The sequence below is a fragment of the Naegleria lovaniensis genome (genome assembly GCF_003324165.1).
Source record: "Naegleria lovaniensis strain ATCC 30569 chromosome Unknown tig013, whole genome shotgun sequence".
NCBI classification, from domain to species: Eukaryota; Heterolobosea; class Eutetramitea; order Acrasida; family Naegleriidae; genus Naegleria; species Naegleria lovaniensis.
The window spans coordinates 12130-39740 of NW_025407836.1; the positions used below are offsets into that span (position 1 = coordinate 12130).

At 37.6% G+C, this 27611-nt stretch overlaps 8 protein-coding genes across 8 annotated transcripts; 3 read left to right on the forward strand and 5 right to left on the reverse strand.

Annotated features, from left to right (window-relative positions):
* Window positions 1–313: 313 nt before the first annotated feature.
* C9374_001824 (uncharacterized protein) lies at window positions 314–4798 on the forward strand (the record flags this gene model as incomplete). Its single annotated transcript, XM_044691174.1, has 1 exon — window positions 314–4798. One exon carries the CDS (start codon window positions 314–316, stop codon window positions 4796–4798), a length of 4485 nt encoding a protein of 1494 aa, XP_044550781.1.
* A 256-nt stretch (window positions 4799–5054) lies between these two features.
* On the forward strand, window positions 5055–9203 carry C9374_001825 (uncharacterized protein; the record flags this gene model as incomplete). The annotated part of the gene is made up of 1 exon (XM_044691175.1): window positions 5055–9203. One exon carries the CDS (start codon window positions 5055–5057, stop codon window positions 9201–9203), a length of 4149 nt encoding a protein of 1382 aa, XP_044550782.1.
* An 800-nt stretch (window positions 9204–10003) lies between these two features.
* On the reverse strand, window positions 10004–10744 carry C9374_001826 (uncharacterized protein; the record flags this gene model as incomplete). Its single annotated transcript, XM_044691176.1, has 1 exon — window positions 10004–10744. One exon carries the CDS (start codon window positions 10742–10744, stop codon window positions 10004–10006), a length of 741 nt encoding a protein of 246 aa, XP_044550783.1.
* A 503-nt stretch (window positions 10745–11247) lies between these two features.
* Window positions 11248–13696, reverse strand: C9374_001827 (uncharacterized protein; the record flags this gene model as incomplete). The annotated part of the gene is made up of 3 exons (XM_044691177.1): window positions 11248–11644; window positions 11762–11909; window positions 11992–13696. The coding sequence occupies 3 exons, from the start codon at window positions 13694–13696 to the stop codon at window positions 11248–11250; spliced, it is 2250 nt and encodes a 749-aa protein (XP_044550784.1).
* Window positions 13697–13877: 181 nt separating this feature from the next.
* Window positions 13878–18690, reverse strand: C9374_001828 (uncharacterized protein; the record flags this gene model as incomplete). Its single annotated transcript, XM_044691178.1, has 2 exons — window positions 13878–18154; window positions 18378–18690. The coding sequence occupies 2 exons, from the start codon at window positions 18688–18690 to the stop codon at window positions 13878–13880; spliced, it is 4590 nt and encodes a 1529-aa protein (XP_044550785.1).
* A 96-nt stretch (window positions 18691–18786) lies between these two features.
* On the reverse strand, window positions 18787–23167 carry C9374_001829 (uncharacterized protein; the record flags this gene model as incomplete). The annotated part of the gene is made up of 8 exons (XM_044691179.1): window positions 18787–18818; window positions 19068–19176; window positions 19553–20118; window positions 20183–20998; window positions 21097–21647; window positions 21710–21809; window positions 21879–22072; window positions 22176–23167. The coding sequence occupies 8 exons, from the start codon at window positions 23165–23167 to the stop codon at window positions 18787–18789; spliced, it is 3360 nt and encodes a 1119-aa protein (XP_044550786.1).
* A 198-nt stretch (window positions 23168–23365) lies between these two features.
* C9374_001830 (uncharacterized protein) lies at window positions 23366–24398 on the reverse strand (the record flags this gene model as incomplete). The annotated part of the gene is made up of 2 exons (XM_044691181.1): window positions 23366–23854; window positions 24048–24398. 2 exons carry the CDS (start codon window positions 24396–24398, stop codon window positions 23366–23368), a joined length of 840 nt encoding a protein of 279 aa, XP_044550787.1.
* An 820-nt stretch (window positions 24399–25218) lies between these two features.
* On the forward strand, window positions 25219–27449 carry C9374_001831 (uncharacterized protein; the record flags this gene model as incomplete). The annotated part of the gene is made up of 3 exons (XM_044691182.1): window positions 25219–26177; window positions 26288–26586; window positions 26719–27449. 3 exons carry the CDS (start codon window positions 25219–25221, stop codon window positions 27447–27449), a joined length of 1989 nt encoding a protein of 662 aa, XP_044550788.1.
* Between the last annotated feature and the right edge of the window lie 162 nt (window positions 27450–27611).

Genomic DNA, 27611 nt, shown 5'->3' on the forward strand with positions numbered 1-27611 from the left:
TACCTGTTACTATTGATGGTTTAGGCTGTTATTTGAATCATGAACCTTGTAGAGATAGTGAATGAGTGTATCGCCTTGGTCGTTGTAGTTTGATAGCGCTATCAATCAAACTACAACGACGCCATCAATACCTCAATAGAAAGGTTTTGAAGCGGGAATTCAGTTGGTGTCTTTGTAAGCGATTTCCACTAATAGACCCACTTCAACAGGCGTTGATGACTTGAGAATTCCCACTGTCAAAAGTACTTAATCGCACAAAGGCACATTGCACAATTCTTACAAGCAAAAAAATTTCTGTACATAACACAAACAAATGGGTTTGATACCATCACAAGGAGGTGCTTATTACCAGCATACCACCGATCCACAACTTAATCCACAAGGCTCTCTCGCAAATGCTGTTGTTCATTCGAACAGCAGTGTTGGTTACTTGCAACCAAGAGAAGAACAGCCTATTGAGTACGTGCAGCAACATCAACAACGCTTTCTAAATTACCAAGTACCCAATGTACCCTCCAACATTCAGCAAGGATATGGTCAGTCATTCAACCAGGTTAACACTCAAGGAATGATGGGTCAACAACCCTATTACCAACAAGAAACACTCAATTTGACCACCAACAACCTGTATCCTCAATACAATGGCCAACCTGTTGTAAAGAGCGACAGCGTGGTTGGGAATCAATACATGAACTATCCACAACCTATCATGCCAAATGTATCCAAACAACCTCCTATTTTCAAGGCTACACCTACAAATGGCAATGTTCGTATAGTTAAAGTCAGAATTATCAATATTCCTAACAATCTGCCTGTTGGCGCTCTCTTGGTACTGTTGAAAGAAAAAGTTCCTGCTTTGTGTGACAATATCGACAAAGAGGACAAAATTCAGCCGAAAACAAATACCAAATATCCTAATACTTACTTTATTATACTGTTGGTCAAGGATGAAGCAGTTGCAAATGCATTGAGCAGACAAAAGATCCAAATTGGTAACGTTACTTTGCGCATAGACATTGACACTGGTGCTTCCGCTAGTGCCAGTAATCATACTCAACAGAATGTACAACCTTCTCGTAGTCAAGTCATTTGTGACCAACAACAGACTTTAACAATCCAATTAGATCCTATTTCATGTGCTCTTTTACAGGAAGTCCCTACTAATGTAAGAGATAATGTATTTGGATCTAACTCGTCATTCCTTGATGTGAGCGACAACACATTTACTGTGTTCAACACCATGTGGAGCAAACAAGATGTTGAAAACCGATTGAAAAGCCTTCTCAATATTCATACTTTCCGTGAAACCTATTACATGGAACGTTGTGATTCTATTATTCTGACCTCACTCATAACCCACAAGCTCCAATATTGTTATGACACTGACAAGAAAATACTAACTGTTGGAGGTAATCTCTCAAAGAAGATCATCCTCGATTCGCTCAAAGACTTATTCTTCTCAACGATTGGAATTCTTCCTCATGGAAGTGATAAGTTAACTCAGCTGACAAGCAATGATAAGTTACAGTTCAAGGCAAAATCGGAGGGTATTGAGGTAAAAGCATGTTGTTCCAACAAAGAGGAGTTTCTTAAATTATCAAAGCTAGTCCAAGACAAAAATTCCAACAGCTCTGTAAAACAAGTCTCATCAAAAAAGGCCAACCAACAGAAAAACCATAAGCCTGAATCAAAGCAAGTGACACTACCAGCTATTTCTAATGCCAAACTCAAGTTGTTGCAACAACACTTTGCTCTGAAATCCAAATGCAAAAAGATAAATCAGAACAACTTATCCATTGTATTGGAAGGGAACATGTTGAAGAAAAAGGTAGAGATTCAGAACTTGATTGGCCAATTAACAGACATTGAAATTCGTCAAGAAGTCGACAAAGAGTTAGTTGATGATACAAAGAGCGAAATTTCAAAATATTTGAAATCTCTTGACTCCATTCAAACTGCTTTTGTGTTCTGGAAAGAGTTACAAACCCCTTTCGCTACTTGTCGTGTTGCCTTGTTGAAAAATCCAGATAACGAGAACACCGTTCAACAAGCCATTACAGAGATTATGACAGGATATCAAAAGTCCATAACTCTTCAGTCGACAAAACAATTGGCTTTGAAAGAATTTACAAAAGATGTCAAAGGAGTTGTGGCGTTCAGGAAGCAAGATACTGTCTGGATTAAAGGTATCAATCAAGACGATGTAGATTTGGTTTACGAAAATATTACTGCTACCCTCTCAAATTCTCAAACACGCTCAAGACAAATCTATTTTGATAATGTGATTGAAAAGAAAGTTGCAGAACCTGCTCTTGAAAGAGAAGCCAAGCAACACGGATTGAAGATTATGAAATCTCAAGGTCTCATTATGAAATTGAGTGGAAAATATCAAGACCTTGACAAGTTTTTCAATATACATGTCAACACCATTCTCAAGGATGCTCGGTCGCAAATTATCTATGACTTCCTTCCAGTTTCTCATCATGAATACAAATATTGGACAAAGTCATTTAAAGAGCTCGAATCTGAAGCACAGAAATATGGAACAGAAATTGATTATGTGAAAAGTTTCACCTTCCAAATTGAAAAGATCAATAATTGTCTTGTTTACATTTCAAATGTTGACATTTTAGATAAGAGACTCAACGCTGACATTTTGGTGAATAGTGCAAACGTTCAGATGCAACATGACTCTGGAGTAGCGAAAGCGATTAAAGATGCAGCTGGAAAAGGCTTTGATGACGAGTGTCAAAGAAAAGTACAACAAAATGGAGGAGCTTTCAAAACTGGAGACGTGATCGAAACTCGTGCTCACAACATTTCGCATGTTGCTGGAATTTATAACGCCATGCCTCCTAGATATTCAGGAACGTCACAAGACGCGGCTGATTTGCAAGCAACTGTCGTCAATATTCTGAAGAAAGCTGAAAGCAATCACGTTGCATCTATTGCCATACCTCCGCTTGCTATGGGCATTTTTGGGTACCCCATACAAAAAGCAACCACAATTATTGCCGAAACCATTTGTAAGCACCTTTCCAGTACCCTCAACAGCTGCATTAGAGAGATACATCTTGCCAATAAGGAAGACAAATCTGAAATTTCTGAAGCGTATTCATATGCTTTCTCTCAATTGAATTTCCATTCTACAACTGTTTATCAAAACTTTTCTCAAGACGATTATGAATTGGAAGAGAGCATTGATTATGAATACTCTGGAGTATTTAGATATTTTGATGATATCAAAAAGGCATACTTGGATTATTCTCCAAATGAAAACAGATTGTTGTGTGAAAAGTTTTTGGAAAATCCAAAAGGAAGTTTTGTTTTTGAAGCTGAGCAAAAGAAAAAGTATTTGGTTGACTTTGGAAAAATGATACAGACAAATCAAGACACTAATTTCCAACGAAAGATTATTTTTGTACCTCATGGCAACAATCACTTCCTTAAGGCTCTTTGGTTCTACCAAGATGACAACAATAAGTTTTGCCTATACCGAGAAAATCAATGTAGAGCAATTGAAGCAGCTTACACAGAGGGCCTAGCCCAGGTAGAAATTCCAATGACCAACACAAAGTACACCAATCAAGATATAGTGTATATTGTGAAATTTAACAATGGTACATTCACACAAGTGAACTCACAGACGAAGTATGAAAGAAAGGTTGAAAGAATTCCTGTCATTCGTATTGTAGAGTGTAAAATTGACATGGATTGCTGTAAGCAAGGAGATTTGCTATATGTTTATGAGGAGAAGAATGATGGAACCTTATACTGTGCCTATGAGGCCAAACATTTTATCATTCAAGAGAGTAATGTGAAACCATTTGGCGTCACTAAAATGGAAAAGAAAAAAGTTGTGGCAAAGCAAAAGATTTACATGTTCAAAGTGATTTCACTCAAGCAAGACAAGGACATGTTCAAAATGCATTATAAGCAATTGATTCAAGATCCGACACGAGTTCGTTCTTGCACTCTTCCAACCAGTTGTACGAAAGGAATCATTGACACTTTTATGGAAAACCACAAAGCATTCAAAACTCTTCCACCTTATTTAATTGAAGTGGACACTAGCAAAATGCCAATTGTGGTCAAAGGATTCAAATATTCGGTGGACAAATTCTGCAACAAAATTGTATTCGAGATTGCAAACTCTCCTTCGTTGACTCAGGGTGTGATTTATCCTTCTTCTTGGACACCTCAACTGAACAATCTTGAAATTGTTCAAGTTGCTAACAATTCAAACGAATACCTACAAATTTTAAATAGGTTTAAGGAGACCATGCCAAACTCTACAATCGTCAGCATTGAGAGAATTCAAAACAAATTCCTCTACCAAGCGTTCAAAAATGAAATGGATCGTTTGGAAAGCATCAAAAAAGAACTGAACGGCTCTTGGTCATGCAAACCTGCGCAATTATTCCATGGGACCAGAGGCACCAATCCAATTCTCATTTACAATGGGCAAGATGGTTTTGATATGCGTTTTTCAGCTTCAGGAATGTGGGGACAAGGAATTTATTTTGCCAAGAATGCAAGCTATTCCAATAGTTATGGATTTACAAGTGAAAACAACACCAAAAAGATGTTCTTCGCTGACGTGTTGCTTGGAGACTACGTTGAAACTCCTTCCAATAACTCATTACGTTTGCCTCCTGAGAAACCTGGTCAATCAACATCCGCCTTTGCATCTGTTCGATATGATAGCGTTAAAGGATTCACTGGCAATTCAGATGTATTTATTGTGTACCAGAACTCAAAGGCATATCCTTCATACTTGATAACTTATAATCCTTAATTAGTTTGTTGTAAGTGATGTTGTGTCAATGTGATTCTGATGATCGAGTAAACTGTAGTTACAACATACAAACCATTATTACTTTCCAAGCACTCGACTTTTGACATGTCCAATCTGTCTCCTTTCATTGTGACGTGATCTCTCATTGTAAACTACGCCAGAAAAGAATTCCCAAAGCCTTGATTTTAATTCCATCCTCGATTTCCCATTTCTCGCATCGATCACGCCAAAAAAAAACCACTTGCCAGTCGTCATCATGATTCCACCGCACTACAACAACTCTCCGCAACAACAACAACTACCACCACAACAGAAACAGGATCCCTCTATGGCGAACCACATGGTTCATCCACAGAGACCACCCAACGGTTCCTTTGCGTATCTTCGAACAAATTCTCAGCAACAACAACAACAGCAACAACAACCACCTTTGGGTCTCTCTCAACCATCGTTGCAACGACCTCCTCCAACACTACCACAGCATCCAACCTTTGCTAGTGTTGTTGGTCATCCAATGCCAAATACCAATCATGTTGGTAATCAAATGTTGGTTGATCCTTCTGTAAATCAAGGCCCTCCTCCAACGGTTCCAAACAATGGTTATGGAATGATGAGACCTCAACCTTCTCAACCTCCACAACCATCACAACAACAACAACAACCACTGTTGTTGCAACCTGTTTCACAATTCCATGCTGAACATGTTGGACAAAACGGTCATGGAAGAGGATTAGGTTCGAATCCATTGAATCAAGGACCTCCACAACAACGACCATTGAATGGATCGTTAGATGTTCCTTCTGTATTGAATATCAATCAGCCTCAACCCCAGACGTTCACGATCAAGATTGCAAATGTTGCAATTCGAACTCCTGTCGAGCAAGTGTTGATGCAAATGAAACAGATGATTCCAGCTCTGAGTGGACATATTGTGAACGAGCACAAGATTAAGAAATTGGGAACTGAGAACTCTACTGAACAAGTCTACTACTTTTACATCAATGTGAATGATCGATGGATTGCTCAACGAGTGGCCCAACAATGCAGCAAGAACTTTATCGTTGACAATCAATTGTTGATTGTGACTTTGAAAGAGGGCAATCCTTCCACTCCACAAGAATCCAACAAGTTCAATTCTCCAAAAAACAAAAACAACATTCCCAAGTATGTTGTTTTGGAAATTTCCAACATTCCTGAGGAGATCTCAGTCACCCAGTTAGTGAACCTTTTGAAAGAAAAAGTTCCTTCCTTGAACTATTCGATTCATAACGAACAACACAATACGATCCAGCAGAGTATCGACGGTACGGTTAAGGTAGATTTAAAAATTAAGGCAGAGAAGGTGGCTCAGGAAGTCATTACCAAGTGTCATCAAATGCCCGTGGGAGACAGAAAAATCATTATTGTTGACAAGGATTGTTTCTCCTCTAGTTCTTCAAAGAAGGAAAATCCAATGAATTATCAAGATACACCTAATGTTACATTGCCACGTACAATGTTCGAATATTTGAAGAAATTCTCCTTGTTGCAAGACACCACTCATTATACTTACACCACTACAGGAGACATTGTGATCATTACACTCCGTAGTAATTTATTGAATTCAGGACAGATTCGGAAAGAGCAAGACAAGCTTGTTGAATTTTCCATTTCGTCTAACATACAAGCATCGAATCTAAAGACTTGCAAGAAAGCGTTAAAAGATGAAGAATTCAAGAAGAAATTACCTCCTCATCATCTTGTTGTTTTCTCTCATCCGTTATCCTCACCTTCAAATGAGATCATGACAAAAATCAAAGCCACTTGTAAGATCGTTTGCCGAAAGGAAAATCGCCAAGAGGTCGAAAAGGCAGTCAAAGAAGTCATGAAAGGAACCAGCTACACGATCAACATTCCAACACCTCAAGTTCAAGTGTTATTTGTCATGAATGACAAGCTCTTGAAATCTCTTCAACAGCATTTCCATCCAGTCTCTATCCAGTATTCTCATGAGAAAAAACACTTGGAGCTCAAAGGAAATGATGCCGAAAAGGTGAAGGAAGCTTTGAATCAATTGTTTTATTGGTTTCAAGATTTTATGAAAGATCCATCTCAAATTCCTCCACTTCCCACAACCGATGATACAAAACAAACAAAAGCAAAAGCTGCCAAAGCTTCTTCTTCCTCCATGGAAGTTTTACCTCATTTCAATGCTCTTTACAAATTTGGTAAAAATCCCATTCACTATGAATTTCTTCCAGTCACAATATATGAATACAATCATTGGAAGGAAACCAATCAAGCACAACAACTTCAAGCTGAAGCAGACAAGTATTATACTGCCATTGATTTTGTGAACAAGGATACCGTTTTCGATATTGTTCAAGTTGAAAACTGTTTCATTTATGTGAATAATGTTAACATTTTAGATAAGAATTTGCATGTAGAAGCTTTGGTGAATTGTGCTAATCCGTTCCAAGAGGGATCTCCATTTTCCAACGAGTTTAAGAATTCTGCTGGTTCCTATGTGGAACATGAATTCAACCAAAAGAAGGGAAGCACAGATCCAATGGTTGGTTCTTTAATTGAGACATCTGCAGGAAATCTGTCAAACGTCAAGACTATCTATAATGTCATCATGCTCCTTACTATTGAAGAGCAGGATGTTGTTCAAGCAGTCTACAATATTTTACAAACTGCTGAACAAAACCAAATCAAATCTCTTGCAATTCCTCCTTTCGTCCAAGAAGGTCCACAACTAAATATGGTAATCACTACCATGGTCAAAACTATTGCCAACTATTTCAGTGAGCATCCAAACAGCTCCATTCGCGAAATTCACCTTTTCAAAAAAGAGCCAGTTGAAAAGAAGGTACTTAAAACAATGACGAGTGCCTTATCTTCCCTCAAACACTCTATACTTGTTTACAACAATCACACTCCAAATCAGGCACACGAAAACGAAGAGATGGATGTTACAGAATACACTGGAACTTTCCGTTTCTATAATTCCACTCTCCAGCGTTTTGTGAAATTTACTGAACAAGAAAATAATCAATTATGTGAGCTCTACATTCAAAATCCTAATGCATCTTTTAATTTCAAAGATGGTCAAGGAGTTGAGTATCACATTAATTTTAAAGAAATGACACAATCGAACATTAGAACAGGTGTCACTAATGACATTCAACTCGTTCCAAAGAAAGCTTGTGAAGGATACATTGACTCGGTTTACTTTTATTCGGACGACGCTCAACAAAGTGTGGCTTTCAAACCTGCTCAAAATATTCTCATTGAAAACGGTTACAAAGCCAAACAGAACACTATTTCAATCAAGGACGCAACCATTGTTTTCAATAATGTTACCAACACGATTGAAAGAGTTGACACATCGAATAATCATAGAACCAGTGTTGTCAGATATCCAGTTCTCAAAATTCTTGAATGTCAACGGGAGATTCCATCCTATTGCAAAAAAGGAGAAACTTTATATGTCGTATGGTCTGATAATGAAAATCTTTGGTGTGTCAGGGACGATGGTTCGAGTTGTCAAATTCCAAAATTGAACGCAGCTCCTTTCAAACTGACCACAAACACCAAAAAGAAGATCATTGGTCAACGATCGAAAATGCACATGATCAAACTCATTTCTCCAAAAGATTTTACTCAAAGATTTACCATTGTCAATTACAAACAGTTTATTGATCAATTGAAGATTTCCAAGACAGTGACAGTGTCAAAATCAGCACTTGACAGTTTCTTGGAAAACAACAAGGGATTTAAGGCGTTGAAATCGGACTTGCTGAATATCATTCAGAGACAACCTTCTCAAATGGATGGAAGTGTTGAGATTGTTGGTTTTTCTCCAATTGTCAAATTATTCTGTCAACACCTTGCACCATCAAATCCACCAAAAAATCAACCAAAAAAGAATAACAAGAAGAAGCCACAACCATCTCAACCTCAGTCACAACCACTGCTTCTACCACAATCTCAACCATCTCAACATCAACAACAGCCACAAATTCAACCGAAACGTCAACCTCAACGTCAACCACAAATGCAACCGCAATCTCAATCACAACCATCTCAACCTCAGTCACAGCCACTACTTCTACCACTATCTCAACCATCTCAACATCAACAACAGCCACAAATTCAACCTAAACGTCAACCACATATGCAACCTCAACCACAAATTCAACCTCAACGTCAACAGCAAATTCAACCACAAATTCTGCCACAAATACAACCACAACGTCAATATCCTTCTTCACAAATGGTTCAGCAAGTACCAATGTATCCAATGTCACAAAACCAACCACCTCAACCATTTACATCTCCTCAAGGTTACCACTCAAGCAATGCTGGTGGAAATCCAGTCGTAGGAATGACCACACTTAATAACTTTAGTCAAAGAAAATAAGGTGTGTTTGGTCGATCTCCAATTTTAACAATGTACCAACTATGAATAAATGAAGAACACTTTTTATTAATGTTCTGCAAACCGGTTGAAAAGTTTAGATTTTCTTGAAAGTTACAACTCTTTCCGTTGACCTTTTACATCCTCGCGGTGATTCTGATTTAATGTATGTTCATTAATGTTTTGATACAACTTTGCCCAAAATTTGGAAACGATTAAGGATTCTGAATCTTGATGGCCATAAGATGTATGATGCTGTAATCCACAAATATCATTATCGAAATCCTCTTGTTTCGTTCGGTACGTACTTGGTCTATATTCATTTAAATATTGTGCAGAAAGTTCGGGAGTAGCTGTCGCTGTTGAACGCGGATGCGGTTCTTCCACAGCCAAATCTTTTGAAGGTGATTCCAATCGGTGGGAATTGTTCTGATGGGTTTTCTTCGTTTGCATGCAGGTTTTAACATAGGGAAAACACCAGATGATAAAAACGGCGATCATTGACAAAAAAAGGATTTGGACTGGTTCCATGTTGTTGATTTTCTTTTACAATTTCAATTCCTCCAAAATAATACTCAGCAAATAATCCGGTTCATGGTGATGATTGAATGTTTTATTAAATTGAACACAAGGATGCATTACTTCTTAATCTCTCTTTAGAGTTTCTCCTTTTTATGGATGACCTTCCAAAATGACCTTCAGCAACGGAATCTCCAAGAGACGAGTGTGTCATCTTTACGCATTTAACAATAAGACGTCGTCATCATACACATTTTGAGTCAATAGACTCAACGCTTTGCAATCTAGCATTTCTTCTTTTCATCAAGAGGTTTCATAAACAATTCCTCATTCACCAAAAATCTTCTTGGTTTCACAAACGCAATCAAATAAGGAAGAATTAACCAAGGAATTGAAATTAAACACCAATACGATGGTATTTCATGAATAATTCCACCAACTTGTAAAGTAATCACGACCGCCACTAACCATCCCATCACGACAGAACTACCGACGACCCAATTCTTACCCAGAAAATCATTATCCTTCACCGAGTGACGAAACAAGTGAGGCATTACGGTTTGTATGAGCCAAACGTACCAACTAATTCCATGACCCCATAAAGGATGATATGGAAACATCCAATACAAGTGATTGGGACCTTGATGAGAACACATCACTGGATGAATGTTTTGAATTTCAATGCCCAACAAGAAACTTCCGTCCTTACTCTCGGAGGAGGATGAGGATTCCAATCCAAACCCTCCAACATGATGATATCCCATCCATAAGGAAATTGAAGCAACAACAAAGGTTACAATGGATGAACAGAGAGCCATTCTCATGGCCGATCGTCCTTTCCGAGTGTTCCGTAAACACCAATAATTATGAGCCAGAGGTTGCGTCCAAATCAGAATATGGGCCACAGTTGTTAGGATTAAATTCTGACTCGTTCCGCAAGTCCCTTCAATCCCGAAATGATATTGCAAGAATTGTAATAATTCCATGAGTGTATAGGCAAGGTATAAAACGACTTGAGAGAACATGCGGCTACGTTGATGTTGTTTGAGGGCCATCATTCTTCGGACTTGGTCCAACGTCATGATCAAGCCAATCGTGAAGAAGGAAAAGGAACTGGTTTTGGACCAACACATGGTAAGGTATTAATTCGTTTTTTTTTGGAAATATTTTTAAGTATTTAAAAAGTGTGGACGAGAGAATCTTTTGAAAAGATTCGAAATCTTGTATGTGAAAAAGGAATATTCGAAATTTGTTCATATCTTTCATTGAACAAGATTGGATCTGTGAAACAACATCGATGTTGTTTCGCTCCTAGAATTGTACAATAGCTTTAAAAGTTTAAAAAAATTATTGTGATTAGATTCAAACTTGTGAGGTGCATAGTGAGGTTAATAGATCCATCTATGAAAATCAGCTTGCACAATGTGAAAAAGTGTTTATATTAGTGTTGCATTGAAAAGGGTCAATAGATTTGTGCCTAACTTCACTCGTTGACGTTTGGCAGTTTGACACCAATCATGGTACACAATTATTGTAAATAACACTTCTTCTTCGAGTGGTTGGAGAAAGGTTGATAATTACCATCCTTACCCACACTAACTGCCTTAATAATCAATTCATCAAATCTCTCAAAACCTTCTCCCAATTTTGAACTTGTTTCAATATATGAAATACATCCCATTTTACGAGCCATCAATTCTCCTTGTTCTTTTGTCACGGGTTTTTCACTATATTTCATTAACATGGATTTTGTATGAACAGGATCTGTTCTTAAATCTTTTTTAGTACCAATAAGTAGAACTGGACAATCTGGACAATAATGACTAACTTCAGGAATCCATTTTGTGGAAATGTTGAGAAGAGAGGCCTTGGATACAATGCTAAAGCAGAGAAGGAAGAGGTCTGTACATGGATAACTTAGAGGTCTGTATGAAATGTCAAATGTCAATAATGTTCGAAAAAATTGTGTCGTCAATTTACAATGTTGCAAAATGTTTTTAACAAGTAATCACAATGAAATCATTTGAAAAAAAGGAACGTACCTCAATCGATCATAATCCTCTGGTCCAGCAGTATCCCATAAACCCAAATTCATATTAGGCATAAAAGTACTTGGGTGAGAATAATTATCAAAGACAGTTGGAACATAGTCTACAGGAAACGTTTTGGTGGTGTAAGTAATTAACATGCCTGTTACACGTGTTTTCATCATAAAATATTCATATCAGTGATGTCAAGAGTAATGACTGTCATTGTGAAAACAAAAACTTACTCGTCTTTCCTGTGGCTCCATCTCCAATAGTTACACATTTAAAATCTTTTGGAGAACCAAAATTGATATCCTCGTTAGGATAGGCCAAGATTTCATCTGGTGTGAAAAATCTTCTTTTGGGTGCTACAAAAGAAAGTCTCTCGAGGTCACTTGTCAATTGTTTCGAGCTCTTCTCAGCTTTGGTTATGAATGTTTTAAACACTTCGATCAATCCTTGTTTAAAATTCTCACTTCGATTTGGTAAATGATCATATTGTGAATCATTTCTCCAAAGCATTTGTCTGGCACTCGTGTCGTAATAATAAATAGCTGTCGCTTGTCTCAAATCAGAAATCTTTTTCATGTAATAATCTTTCCAATATTGATCCTCTGTCGTGAGTTGACAAATTCTCAATCTTTTGCTCACCAATTGTAATCTCATCAAATCAACACATTGCAAATAGGAAAGAATTTTTCTGAAAATGTCATCATTGAGCATGTCTTCAAATTCCTTGTAATGAAGTTCCATTTCTTCAACTTGTTTCTTGGCATTGTTTGTTGTGCTCACAATCTCAACAGCGTTCTGTTTTGTGGAAGTAGTTTCCACTTGAGTTTTTTGTAAAGTTCCTCCAAAGACAAAATAGGAAATACTTTGATCATTGACATTCACATAACGAGTGATGGTGTGAAAAACTGGAAAGGCTTCAAATTGAGTACTTTCATTACTCGTAGACTTGGAAGGTTCTTTAAACAGTTGAGCAAGAACATGTTCATTGGCATTCACCTTCTTCCATAATGACGGATGAGAAGCATCATTCAATTCTAAACAATAACAATCAAAAAAGTCAACTTGTTGATTGCAACCACCCATCATGTAAATCTTTTTTTGATTTCCAATCTTTTCAAGAATGCATGAATGACCATATCTTAAAACATTCTCGTCAGAACTTTCAATAAATTCAAATTCTACGGATTTGGAATCCTTGTTATCATTGTCTGATGATGTGACAGGTACGGTTGACAGGGTGGATAATTTGATTTTAATGAAATCTTTGGTGAGACCATTGGAGGATTTTCCACCAATCAAATACCAATCTCCATTCTCTTCATCAAGAGCTGAAGCATGATAGAATCGACCACTCACTTCTTGCTCAACACCTTCTTTGGCATTTGACAACTTCAATCCAACGCTCTTCCATTCAAAAGTCTTCAAATTCAACTCAAACAATTCCTTGCTTGTAAATGCATTATTATCATATCCGCCAAATACAAACATGGAATCTCCATAAATCACACTCGAATGTCCATATCTTGGAGTGATCAATTGAGAATTTTCACAATCCAATCTTCTCCAACTGCCAGTTGCGAAATTAAAACTCCAAACATCATTGAGAAATCCATTCGATTTTCCTCCGAAAAGAATCATTTCATTTGAAGACGTATTCAGTACCGTGGTGTGAAAATTTCGAGCACATGGACCCTCATTCGGATGACGAGAGGAGGTGAGATTTGTAATTTCATGAGTGAGAGAATGGACTTGAACCAAATCATCGACAAATTCGAGAGGACGAATGGAAGAGACTGTTTTTTGAAGACCACCAAAGAAGTAAATGTGTTGATTGTAGAAGAGAGCACTGTGGCCTAAACGAACGGGGAGTAGGGTGTTTGTGGAGCTGGGTGAAGATATTTTTTTTTGTAATATATCCATCTCATGTTCCGAGTTCATGGCCATAATTATGTGATCTCTATCATCCAATTGAACTGGAAAGCAGCATCATGAGATGGTAGAACGACCATTACATTGTTTAATAACACCACCTTGGAATGATTACATTGTTTTACAACACCAACTCGTTGTTCTCTTTAGGAAATTTATAGGAATTTATTGTAACATCAAGTGGTCAAAATTACTTGGAAACAAAGAGTTTGTTCATCATGTGGATGGTCATATTCACATTCAACGAAACACCATCCAATTTGAGTACTTGTTCACCCTTTCCTCGCTTATCCAAAAGTTCATCCAATCTCAAATTAATTGTCTTCAATTCAGCACCAGCTAATTTCGCTTCGACTGTGAAGAAACCTGGATTTGCTTCATCCATACTGATGTGGAATTTAATCTTCTTCTTCAAAACTCCTCCTTCAGTCATTTCGGCAATGACCTTATACTTTTCATACAATTGTTCGTAACTGAATTTGTAGACTTGTTTCTTGCCAGATTTTTGCTTTCTCTTATTCTTGCTTTCATAATAGTTACGAAGAGTTTGTTGCATGTAGTCGTCCAAACTCTTGTCCTTTTCTTTGAGGAAGGTTTGATGTTCTTTCAAGGACTTTAAGCTGTCAGAGAGACGTTCTAATTCACGAGCTTGCTTCTTTCTAACTTCTCCTCTGTTTTGAATTTCTTTGGTAATGTCGGTCAATAACCTTCTGTATCCATTTTCTTTAGAGAGAATTTCAGCTTCTACCAATTTTGGTAAATGTTTTCTCAAATCTTCGACCTTTCTCTTGAGTTGAGCTCCATCTGCTGACTTGGCATTGATCAAATCATCAGCATACTTGTCTGCCTTTTCAATAGTCTCAGCAACATTGTCACCCAATTGTTGTGGAGTGATAATACGCAACAAGGTACGGAAACTCTCTTTGGTAATTTCGTATAATTGTTCAGGTTTCACTTCGAGATCCAAATTCTCAATATTGGTTCGAACTTGGAGTGGTAAACTAATTTCTTCATTCTTGGATGCTTCAACTTGTTCTGGAACCTTGTCTTTCATCTTTTCCAAAACTTCACGCAATGGATCCTTTTCATCAGGAGCAATTCTGTTCATGAATTTGACCAACAAACTGTGAGTTTGAGCAATTTCGTTCAAAGTAATGGTAATGGTTGGGGATTTCTTTTGAGTGAGTTCAATGAATTGGTGAACACCAAGTTGTTCCTCAGGTTCTGGAATGGTAATGGCTGGTTTTAAGAATTTGTCAACAAAGGATGGAATGGCTTGTTGAATCCAATCGTTCATGACACAAAAGTGAATATCAAAGGTCTTGTCAAATTCCTTAAATGTAGAGACACGCATCAAAACCTTAGAAATCCAAGCCAAGTTGTTTCTCATGCTTGCAGAAATCTTCTTCTTGGTCAAGTTGTAAGCGTCACAGCCGCAGAATGGACCGTTAAGGAATCTAAAGAACAATAAGTAGGAAACGACACGGTTAACGTCTTCTTCTGGAGCTTCTGGGTTCTTCTTGGTGAGCATGGTCTTCAATTGTCTACAGACATATCTTAAACCGTATGGCAATTCAGCAATATTGTCATTGAGGGTGTCCAAAACGCTTTGACAAATGTCAATCATCTTCTTAGTACGTTGTTGAACCAACTTGCTGACATATTCATCTTGCATGGCCTTTTCATAAGTCATGTCCTTGATATTGATGTCACTCTTGACACCAGTTTCAACTTCTTGTTGAGAAATTCTTTCCTTCAAAATTGTCACAGCGTTGAGGTTCAAGTTCAAGTCCTTCTCTTCAATGATTGGTTCCAAAATCTTGTCATAGAGAACCTTTTGTAAGAATTGTTTGCCTTGAATACGTTCGTGGCAATAGTTAACGACCAACTTAATCAATACTGGGTTATTGTTCAAGAAGTTGTCAATGGAACTGTTTTGAATTTCGAGAGAGAGTGTCTCATTGAACAAGTTCAAAATCAAGTATTCTTCACGAGGAGAGAAGGCATAACCGTACAAGGTAAGTGTGACAGTTTGCATGAATTGGTCCATGTCACGAGCAGGAACCAAGAACAAACACTTGGCCAAATACTTTGGATTGGTTTGAAGCAAGTAGAACAAGCTGCTGTAGTAATCGACATAATCCTTAATGTTAAACTTGTCCTTGGAGTCAACATTGGCATTTTCTTCAGCAGCACGTTGTTTTCTTCTTTGGAAGAAGCCAACAATACCTCCCTTTTGGTTCAAAATAGTTTCAGCATCGTATCTGTTTTCAGCGAGCAATGCAATCTTTCTGTCCTTGTCACGAACATTTTCCTCAATACGAGTGTTCTCTCTGATTTGTTTGATGAGTTCTTCACGGAGTTTTTGAATCTTTTCAATCAAGCTATCAGAATCGTTTTCAACCTTGAAAGCATTCAACAAGGCAGACAACAAGTCATGATCCAAAATGGTGTCAAGCATGGAAGTATCTTCAATATTTGGAGGAGAAACGAACACACCACCTCTCAAAATGTCAGAATCAACGAGAACGTCATTAATCTTGACAATGAGTTTGGTCTTTCCTGATGCCTTTGGTGTATACACAACAGTATAAGTACCGTCTTGGTTATCCTTCACAGTAGCAGCAATATCAATCTTTCTAGCTTCATTGGAAACTGTGACTTCAACCTTGTCACCTCCACTTTGACGAATGTTGTTAAAGTTGTCTCTAGTCTTGATGACAAATTCAGATTCCTTTCCTTGAACAGCATTGGAAACACCATCACCAGCGAATTGAGTTCGTTGTGGATCAGTTCGACCACTATCATCTACGAAAACAGTTGCAGGGAATCCTGGAATGTTTGTGTACTTGTACTTTCTCAAGAAGGCCTTCAACAAGGAGGTAGAATCACTACCACCCTCAGAACGGGAATCAACACTTTCCTTCAATAAAACTTCCATTCCGTATTCACCAGATTGTTCAATGGTATAGTCGAATGTATATTCACCATTTTGATTGTCAGTGAATTTAATCAAATCTCCAGCAAGAGCTTCCATAGTGGCCTTGGATGTGAATTGGAGAATGAAAGTGTCACCACCAGTTTCACGCTTGTTTCCGAAACGATCTCTTGCTTCAACATGGAATTGAAGTGGAGATCCAGCTGGAAAATGTTTATAATTCTCAGCAGCTCTAAATGTGGTTTGATAAGGATCAGTCACGCCTGAATCATGAATGGCGACGTTCTTGGAAGTGACTTGTTCGTCACCAAGTTTGACTTGCAACAAATACTTGCCACTTGTGTTGGCAGTATATTCCACATGATATTTACCATCGTTAGAATCTCTGACATCTGCTTGGAGATGAACTTGTTGAGTTTGTGGATCTAAAAGGAACACTTGGAACTTTTCACCACCTGAGGAACGATCATTTCCGTGCTTGTCTTTGGCGAGAATTGTGAATTTAGAAACTTCACCAGCTTTCTTATCCAAAACAGAGTCAATATCACTGAATTCAGTTTGAGAAGGATCAGAAATACCAGCATCCTTCACAACCACACTCTTAGTAGCAACGTCAACATCTTCCAATTTCACATTCAATGAATAGTCACCACTCTTTGGACAAGTGTAGGAGAAACGATACTTTCCTTGACCCAAATCTTCAACATCACATGCCACAACTTCGGAACCAGAAGTGAGTTTTGCAGAAAACTTTTCACCTCCACGTCCCAAATTTCCATATTTATCAAAGGAAGTCAAGGTGAATTCAGTCTTGACACCAGCAACAGCAGTACCAATACCAGCTCCGTCTAAAACACTCTTGGATGGATCAGATTTTGGATTTGAAAAGACAGTGACATTTTGTGGAGAGACCTTTGACAATTGATCGACTTCTTCTTGAGTCTCTTCATCCCACAAGACCAATTCCATTCGGTATTGACCAGCTTTCTCTGGTGTATAAGAGACCGAGTAAGTTCCATTATTATTATTCTTCACTTGAGCTTGAATTACAACACGTTCATGAGCAGCTGCATCACTATTTCCACTTTCAGCACTCGACGACGACTCCAAATTCACACTAAACAAAGTCACACGGAATGTCTCATTTCCTTCAGTCAATACTTGACCATCTGAGTCACGAGCAGTAATGGTAAATGAAGCTTCAATACCAGCAGTAGCTCTTGTCAAACCATCTCCTTCAGCATCACACATGGAAGGATCTGCCAAATCTTCCAAAACATCATCCATGGAAGAATCAGTTCCTTCATCTCCAACTTCTTCAATATCGACTGGGAAAGCCATGGCGTTATCGGCAATGTCTTCAATCAACTTTTGAGTCTTTTCAATTTCTTCACGAGAGAATTTCAAGTTGGCCTTTTGTAAGTTTTGCATACGAATGGCAAGACCGTTACGATACAAGTGAAGAGAGAGAGTATGGAGACAGTGAACGACTTTGTAAATGTTCTTGAGTTCCCACAAGTCAGTGACCTCTGCAGAGGTGTTATGATATGATTCGAGTTGTGGTTGAGGTTGTTGTGGTTGTTGTGGTTGGTGGTTGGTGTTTGTTATTCAATGTTTACAAACCATTGTAGGGAGCAAGATGGTTACAATGTGTGTTTTGAAAAACGAGAACACAAACATCATTGACATTCGATTCAAATTTCAAAATTATAACAACAACTACTACACAACAATAACAATTCAAACACTTACCAAACACATAGTGATCAGGAAAGTTCACCTTCTTACAAGCTTCAAAGAATTGCGTAATGTTATCAACAGCCATAAATTCCAACACACTTCCACTCTTGGGTGTATTAATCTTCTTGATGGCAGTTGGAGCAAAGATCTTTCCCAACTTGGCCAAGAAGATACCATCTCGCAAGTTTTCACCAAAGTTTGCAGTTCCTGGAGGAAGGTTTTCCTGTACGAGCTCTTCGATCCAACGTTTGGCTTCTTCTTGACGAACGAGAAAATCGTAGGCTTTCTTCTCCGCAATGGAGAGATCCATCTTGGTGACGGACATGTTGTGTTAATGATTGGAGGAGGAGCTTCTCTCTCAGAAATTGATGATGATGAATCGAATAGTACTATGATTACAAGAGGAGTGAATGACGAGTGGTTAACTAGCCAATCTCTTTGGGATTTGTTTTTCTATATATATAAAGTTGGATTCGAATGAAAAACACAAAACACCAAGAAGAATCAGAGAGTATGTGTGTGTGTGGTTATATTATCGTATTGGTTATCATCATGACAAGAAGGAGCACGAATCATTGACCATTTAAATTTTCGTTTTCACATACAAGTTGCACAGTTAAAAAAACATGACAACAACAACACAACAACATCATAGAATGAACATGGGATTAGTCAAAGAAGGAACCTGTTAGTTGAACCTACCGTCTGAGAGAAGCGAGTTTAAAACTCGACGAGTTTTTGAAATTTTTTTTTTGATGACTTGTGTGTGATGTTGAAGGGTGAAAGCTGTCTCTTTGCAGTGCCCGTCAACCTGTCACGAACATTTTGGATTTTCTGAAGCACAGGGATTTTGCTTGGAAGATAACACGCACTCGACACTTCTTTAAAAAGAGATCATCCTTCGAGCATCTAGAAAATTGTTTGAGGTGGTTGAAATGGACGGAGGAAAGACTTTTAAGATTTCAAAATTTCTATTGAATGATTCGAAGGGTCTTTGGATTACAAAACAAGAATGTACATCTCATTGTCCAAAATGTTATCAAACCCCTTTAGCTTGATGATTGTTAACACATTTCATCACCAGTAAATTCGAATCACTACAGTAAAACCAGTAGCATGTATTAGCTTCTCAAAAAATCATGTATGTGAAATCTCAATCAGAATAACTCAACTCTTCAACTAATAACCTTTCTCTTTCCAAACACTTCAGAGTCTCTTTCTACAAAAGGAAATACAGCAAACCAAATCATACAGAGAAGGCATGAAATCACCAAAGACCATCCCAAAGCAAGACTGAAAACGACTTCTTCGTCATTACTTGACTTTGAATCTGAGCTGAAAGAAAATGGAAATCTGAAAACTGTCTCTGTAATCATGGTGGAAATTAGCATAACAGAGAGCATAATGGGTGCCACGTATTTGATTAAAAAACACCAAATCCATAAAAAGAGGTGAGTGAACTGATCCATACATCGGTAAACAATCGAGTTGTCACTAAGACATCCAGGTTCTTCGTCTGTTGGCTCTTCTTGTGCATATTTCTCAATAATTTTCTTCTTATTAGCAATAATGTGATTTTTGAATCTCTCAATGGAGAAGAAAAAGAAACATTTCCAATATTGAGAGGGGGATTGTCTGAATTTGTTGAATGCTTTTAAAAAATTAGGAAATTGAAAGAGATATTTGAAAAACACCACAAAGTGTGACACCATGGCTTTGCATTTGGAAATAATCTTGGTTCCGAGTGGAGAGTCTGGAATTTGTGACGTGTAAAATAATTTTGGATTTCATCGTATTGAGTTGAAGCAAATACTTACGATTGTTGAGAACTTGAGACACAATTACAGAGGATGATTCTTCATCGTTGGGGTCAATCATTCGATTGAGCTCTTCTTCCCATTTCTCTGAAATGTCGTGCGTCTCATTCATGGCAGATATAATCTCTTGTAATTTGGAGATGACTACAGTTTCTTCGAGATCACTGGCGTCATTTTCAAAATATTTCGATCCGTATGCAAAATAGCCCACAACAACACATTCAGCAATGCCCATCATGACGAGGCAGTAGTTAGAAACGTAGTGATCCACAATCCGAATTAAATAATATCCGTTGCTTAACGTGAATGGTATTCCAAGAATGAATCCTAGCAAGCACACAAGAAATACTACCACATTCCTATTGGTCAAAAGCTTGTATGAAAAGGGCATTTCAGGAATATTTTCCTCGTGTAAAAGATCATGATTGTCGGCAGCATCAAAAGTAAGTTCCGCAGTAAGATGTTCGGTTGGTGATTGTGAAATAATTTCACTTCCCATATTGTGTTGTTCCTTTTGAGAAGGCTCAACAGCAGCTTCAGCAGATTGGAAATTTTCCATGTACACTTTTCGAACGTATTTCCAGCGATGAATTTTCAAATTCCATTTGATCGAGAAATAATCCATTATTGCACTAACTACTGTTTCCACACATGAGAAGGCGCTATCAATACCAACTGAAAAGATGGTGATAATTAAGAGGAGGGCAGAAAAGTGTGGAACAGGTAAATAGCTTACTGCTTGGAAATACACAATAAACGCAAGTCCAAGACCTGATAACACATCGTTGGTAAATAGCTTGTCAAAGTCAGCACTTGCTATGGTATGTGATGAGCGTCAAGCGAAAAGTAACGCATAAACAAGATGAAATATGTTGTGTAAATTGTGAAACAAGTCATGAGTTGATGATACTCACCATTTGCACCAAATTTTTCGTGGGCCATTACTCCCAAAATACTGAAAATTGTGAACCCACTAATGAAAGCAATCAAACAATTAGCAACAACCACAACTATGGATGCCATGATAATATTTGATTTTCTACTAAGATAGGATGACAAAGTAAGATTGGTTCCATTACCAACTCCTATGCTGAAAAACACTTGACCAACAGCTGCAAGCCAAATTTCTGTTTTAAGCAACACATTAAAATCAGGTTTGAAAAAATAATAGAGACCGGTACTGCTTCCAACCTCAAAAAGTAATGTTCTCATTAGGTAAATAAACAGTAAACAAATGGGTAGTGGTACAGTAATGTAAACCACAAATTTGATACTGTTCACTCCCTTAAACAATGCAAAAAAGTTGATGAAAGAAATAACTATCAAGCTCAGTAATATTGGAATGGAAATGAAATTGACATTGAAGAAATTTGAAGAATAGTTGCTAATGAGGGTGGTCGGCCCTGCTGACTTGAGTAACACTTTGGAATTGAAAAACTCTTCTGCTGCTCCCACCCAGGGCAGACTGTTGTGTATGTGTGAAAAATTGTCATGTCTCAAAACCTTTAAAATTGTGTTGCTACAAACCTTGCTTGAAACAAGTTTACAAAATAAACGCAAACCCAACTGAGAATAACGTTATAATAACTTAGAATGAGAAGGCTTCCGAATATGGACATTGCAAGTCCTAAGTAGAGGAAATTCATAATTACGTTTTGGAATTAGTTTGATTAGTAAACCTAATCACTCCACTTACCCACACCACATGCTCTTCTGTTCCATTTGGAGACGGACAAAATCGAGGATCTACGTGCCATGGTTCCCAAAGAAAATTCAAGTAAAGTTAAGGGAACTCCCAAAACCACAAGGCAAATACAATAGGGTATTAAAAATCCTCCTCCGAATGTATAAACAAGATAAGGAAATCGAACCAAATCTCCTAAGCCAACACTAAAATTTGGAAAATATTGATATTTCACAATTAATTATGATAATATTTGTAGAATGTTTGAAATAATTGTTGAAAGTTCGTTCCAGGAAATATAATAATTACCTTGATCCAATAGCAGCAAATAAAAAACTGACAACAGATCCAAAATGCTGTCGCTTGTCATTTTCCAATCCATTAGAACCATCGTCAATAAATCGAAAATTCCTACTCTCTGCATAATCAGTATTGGACATGACAGACAAAGCTAATGAGCTCACTTCTGAAATATTATCTTGTGAGTCTGTTGTATGGTCGCCAGTGTCATCCTCTTCCTCATTTTCGTGTTCATTCTCCACCGCTCGTTTACCGTGGTGTCGTGGATGTAAATAATGTTTTCGGTGTTTGTGGGCATGATGGTGCCGAGAGTGGTGACGATGCAAATGTCTATTCCCATAATGATGATGAGTTGGAACATTTTGATGAATTCGAGAGTCTTCTTCTCTAATTCCTGCTTGATGTTGTCTTTCGACATCTTCCATCATGATAGTTTCCTCTTCTTCCTCTCCTCCTGGATTAGAATTTCCAATGACAATACTCGCTCCGACATCATTATGGTGCAACTGATGAAGATAGAGCGATTGTATAATCCGAGGTGAATCATTATTACTATTCATCATGGAAGTTGAAGAAGAAGAAGGAGAGACATTTACAACACCTGCTGTCGTTACGGATGCCAGCCCCTTTGTAGGAGAAGAGCTTCTTGAAGTGCTTCGGGTTGATGAATATATATTCGTTTTTGGATGATGGTTGTTCCGATGAGCATGAGATTGAGCATAATGATGATGGTGATGGTGGAGAGAGGACGATCTTGGTCTTGGATGATGATGGTTGGATGGTTGTTGCTGTTGCTGTTTCGGAGAGGATTTATGAATTTGTTGTTGTCTCGGACTGCTTGCCGTGTTATTGGTTTTGGTGGATTTCAGTTCAATATCCATCGTTACTCCTTTCATTGCTGTCTTGTTGGAATGATTGGAACCTGGTAGAGTACCGACAGAAACTGTTTCGTCTAGGGATATCCTTCTCGGAGAAGACGATGCCGTGTTTTCGTTGTTCATTATTTTTTAATTTATGGTCTTCTCGGCCTTCATGAAAACTCCATTCATGGAGATTGGTACAAAAGAAGAGAAAATGGTACTGTGACAACAACATGTCTCAAGATATTTCAAAATACTAGTAGTTTGAATGTATTGCATATTATTATTGTATTGAACCAATTTCTATTGTTAACGAAATTGTTAAGTCACAACAAGTGTCTATTTTTCCTTATTGTTTTTTCCACTTCCAAATAATTTACTCCAAATTGTGTCATGTACCCACCAAACCACTGAACCGAGATGCTTGAACAATCGTGTGACAAAATAGGGTGATTGTACTTTGAATACATGTGATAAAATCATCATAATTATTGGAATGATAAATAGAGGAAGTATCACGAGCACAAATGAGAATTTTCCAACAGTCTTCACAGTACCAGCAGACTTGTATTCTTGGAGCGTATGATTGAGGTGGTCTTGCCATTCTTTGGCTACGCCATATTCTTTTGCTCCATCTCTTAAAATTTTCAAATAACGAGCAGAAGGATTTGCATCATTAATGTCAGGTGGTCCTTGAAGTGCAATGGCTTTCACAGTTTGGAAATACATGGTTGGATTTCCGTGAGAGGTGACAGTATTGGAATCTTGATACTCAAACCAAGGTTGATAAATTGTAGCTTGTACAATAATTTCACGATATCCGAAATCCTGAAATGTGATCAAGGTAATATCCAAACAATGGGACACACAGGTTGTCACAACAAGTAGGTCCAAATGTCATGAATATTGGTGGAACAAATTATGATTGGTTCGAAATAAAACCATTTAGAATGAGTGAATTGTTTCGTTTGTCAAGAGTCACACACAAACTCAATTCATTAATAAACACGCAAACACTTACATCCATATCATGTCCATTTCCACCTTCTGTTCTTCGAATATGATCCATTTGCGCTCTCGTAATTTTATGCACAACACCATGCATTCTCCATCCTTGTCTCTTTTCAATACTCGCAAATGCAGGTTCAAAATAAGGCAATCCCTTCATATTAAACACTAAATCATAACCCTCGACATGACATGGATACGATTCCATGGGTTTAACTTTTCGTCTTCCGATCAAAACTTTTGAGCTCATATTCGCTCCGTAGGCAAAATACCAAACAACTTGTTGAGAAGGTTGTCGTGTTCCTTCACCCTCGGAAGGAAATGATGACAACTCGGAAGGTGAAGTGGGTAACGATGAAGCCATTTTTTTGTAAATTTTAACCAATTTTTGAACCTTTCAAATAATTGTTTTTTTTAAAATTGAGAAGATGAGAAGATGGAGAGAGGAATCAACGGTTGTGGAATAGTGACCTCGGATTGGTTTTCTTCTTGTTTTTTTTCAATGAATGATGAAAGAACATTCGGCCGCATATTCAAATCCAAAACGTGTCGCACTTTTTGGTGCTTTGTTAAAGTGCTGCGCAAAAATTGTGTTTCTGCGCATGGTTAACATTCCAACTACAAGCAAAATCAGAAATGATTGATCCATGAAAATAACGATTCCTTTCATCAATGAGGTTTTACAGTAACATTAGTGGGTGGTTCTCATTTCAATTAAGGGAGTACTGTCCATGTTGAAAAATCTATTTTTGTAAAGTCAAACTTTTCACAAGTGGCTCGTTCATAAAAATTCTTTCAAATTCATCGACCCTTTCGTTTTCGCTCCTCGTCCGAATCTATGGTACTATGTCTTGATCTAATAATAATAATATCGAGTGCAACAAGATAAACCATTGACTCTGATCCCTTCGCTTACATTTATTTGGGGCATTCGGCGGTTCTTGAATATAAAAGGTAACTCCAATCTTGGTTGAAAGCTTTCATGAACAAACAAAAAAATTCCTTCTTCTTCTGGTCCTCCATTACATATTAACTGCTCATTTTCAAAGAAACAAGAACCAGCCTAAATATTTTCACCCATCCTTGGACCATCGGATCCTATTGAATTTTTCAAAACATTCTGGTTATAATAATTATATTATCAATCATTCAGATCCATAAGAGAAGAGCCTCAACTCAACAACATGAGCCATCCGTTTACAAATCATAATAGTAGCAGTGATGATGGTTATCAACCACCCGAAAAGAAGAAGAAAATTAATTTAACGCACACACAAGAATATTCCGAAGAGGCCGCGATAACATCATCAACAAGCACAAACATCAATCGTAATATTCATTTAACGAATTTAATTCCCGGAAATTCAGTTGACGAGAATAGTCAAACAACCTCTCCTCCTCACACTCCGGAATCAGCCACATCAACGAAATCTTCATCATCTCTAACAAATAATGGTCCAATACCGAATCCTATTGCATCGAACCAAGTTGTGAACTCGTTAGTGCTTAGTCTGATAAATGGTGTGAACAAGGCAAAATCAGCCAATGTGTTTGGAGTTGGCCATCAACATCGTCGTCAGCATCAGGTTGCACTCCAAAAGTCACACAATTCTCTGTCTCAAACTTTAGATCCCAACAATCAGGATATGGATTTAACCTCTGATAGTAGTGACAGCGATGCAGACGACAAACATAGTACTACCTCTTCTTCTTCTTCTTCATTCTCGTCATTGACATCAACATTCACCGATTCTCTCACAACAACAACAACAACAACCACTATTGCAAACCCCTTCTCATCAACTTCCACAAATCCACACACGCAAAAATCACCAAGGAGAAAATCTCACAGAATGCTCATCGAAAAAGTTAAAAACTTGTTATTGACTTCACCAACATCGCCCGTCTCTCTTTCCGACAGCATGGATTGGGATGAAATTGAATCGTTAGACCGTGTCTATAGCTGCTGTGGAAATAACTTTTTTGGACAACTTTCGTGTGGAGACAAGTCACGAAAATCACTTCTCGTTCAGAAATTATGTAGAGACAGTATAAAACATGTTGCATGTGGACATGGTTTTGTATTAATTGCCACTGTGAACAATGAGCTATATGCAAGTGGTGACAATACTTATGGCCAATGGTAAGTAGTAGTTTATCGTTTCAATGGTTAATGATCAGGAATCATGAATACTTCATGATCATTCATTTCTTGGCTTCTATTGAATAATGGGTTAATTTGTGAACATACAGTGCCGTGGGAACTCCTGCCAAACGTCACATTACTCATTTAAAAAAGGCTCAATGGGATTGTAAAATGTCCATCCAACAAATTTCATGTGGCTATCACCACTCCATGATTTTAACAACAGAAGGCAAAGTGTTTGCATGTGGTGCTAATGCTGCAGGAGCCCTAGGACTAGGCGACTTTATTAATCGAAATACCTTTCAAAGAGTTCGCTTAATATTTTTTGATGACGCTGTTGATCATATTGTGTGTCAAGGACATTATTCTGCAATCATTTCAAAGAAAGGACGTCTTTTTGTTACAGGTAAGTGAGCCATGAAGTGTTTTCCTTTTTCAAACATTCTTGTTCCATCATTTTTCCATCACATTTATGTGATGACATAACAACAAACATATTCCTTTAAAAAATGCAATGTACATTTCTCACACACTCTAGGAGTCAATATTGGAGGAGAATTAGGATGTGGTGATTGTATTAATAGAAATCTATTCACCTATATATCAGATCCAGTTCCAAATGTCAAACTTATAGCATTTAGACCTTCTTTTTCGATCGTGACATTAACAACACATGAAGTATTAATTTGTGGAAGTACCATAGGGCCTAAATATCAAAAAACTATTGGTTTTCCAACACATATCAAAAAAATTGGATTCGATACTTTTAGGACAATTGTATTATGTGAAAATGGAGAATTATATATGGTTGAGGATGTGGATGTAGAATTTAATGCAGAAAGTATTCCACAATTCATGTTCAAGAGAGTAGAAACCATTCCTGATCCAGTTCTTGATTTTCAATGTGGTTTGGGATACACTATTGCTCGAACGGCAGATTCATTCTATGCCCTTGGTGAAAAGGCATGGATTTTCCCAGCTCTTGCTGGAAAAGATAAAACGAATGAAAATCCAATGCTTGAAGTTTTCACCAAGTTGAGGTCTCAAACTGAGGTACATCATGATAGAGTGGCTTGTGGAGGAACTTTTGTGTATTTCTACAAGAAGAGTGAAGTGACACCTGCCAAGAGATACGTACTGTGTGATTTGTTACAACCTTTTGATCCATTCCAAGATATTACCATCTCATTTGAGAGTAAGAAACGAAAACTATGGGCCTTCGTTCAACAATCATTTTCCTTCGATGAGACCAAAAAGATGAAACATTAGGAGAGAGGATCATTGTCATTTCTCAACCAGAAACAAGTTCTATTTATTGCATTTGGAACACAACTGAACCGTTTGTTCAAATAACACTCATTTTTGATTATGTTTTAATCATTCATTGCCTCTTCTTGAGTGATATTTTAGCCTTGATGTTTTAACAGTCAT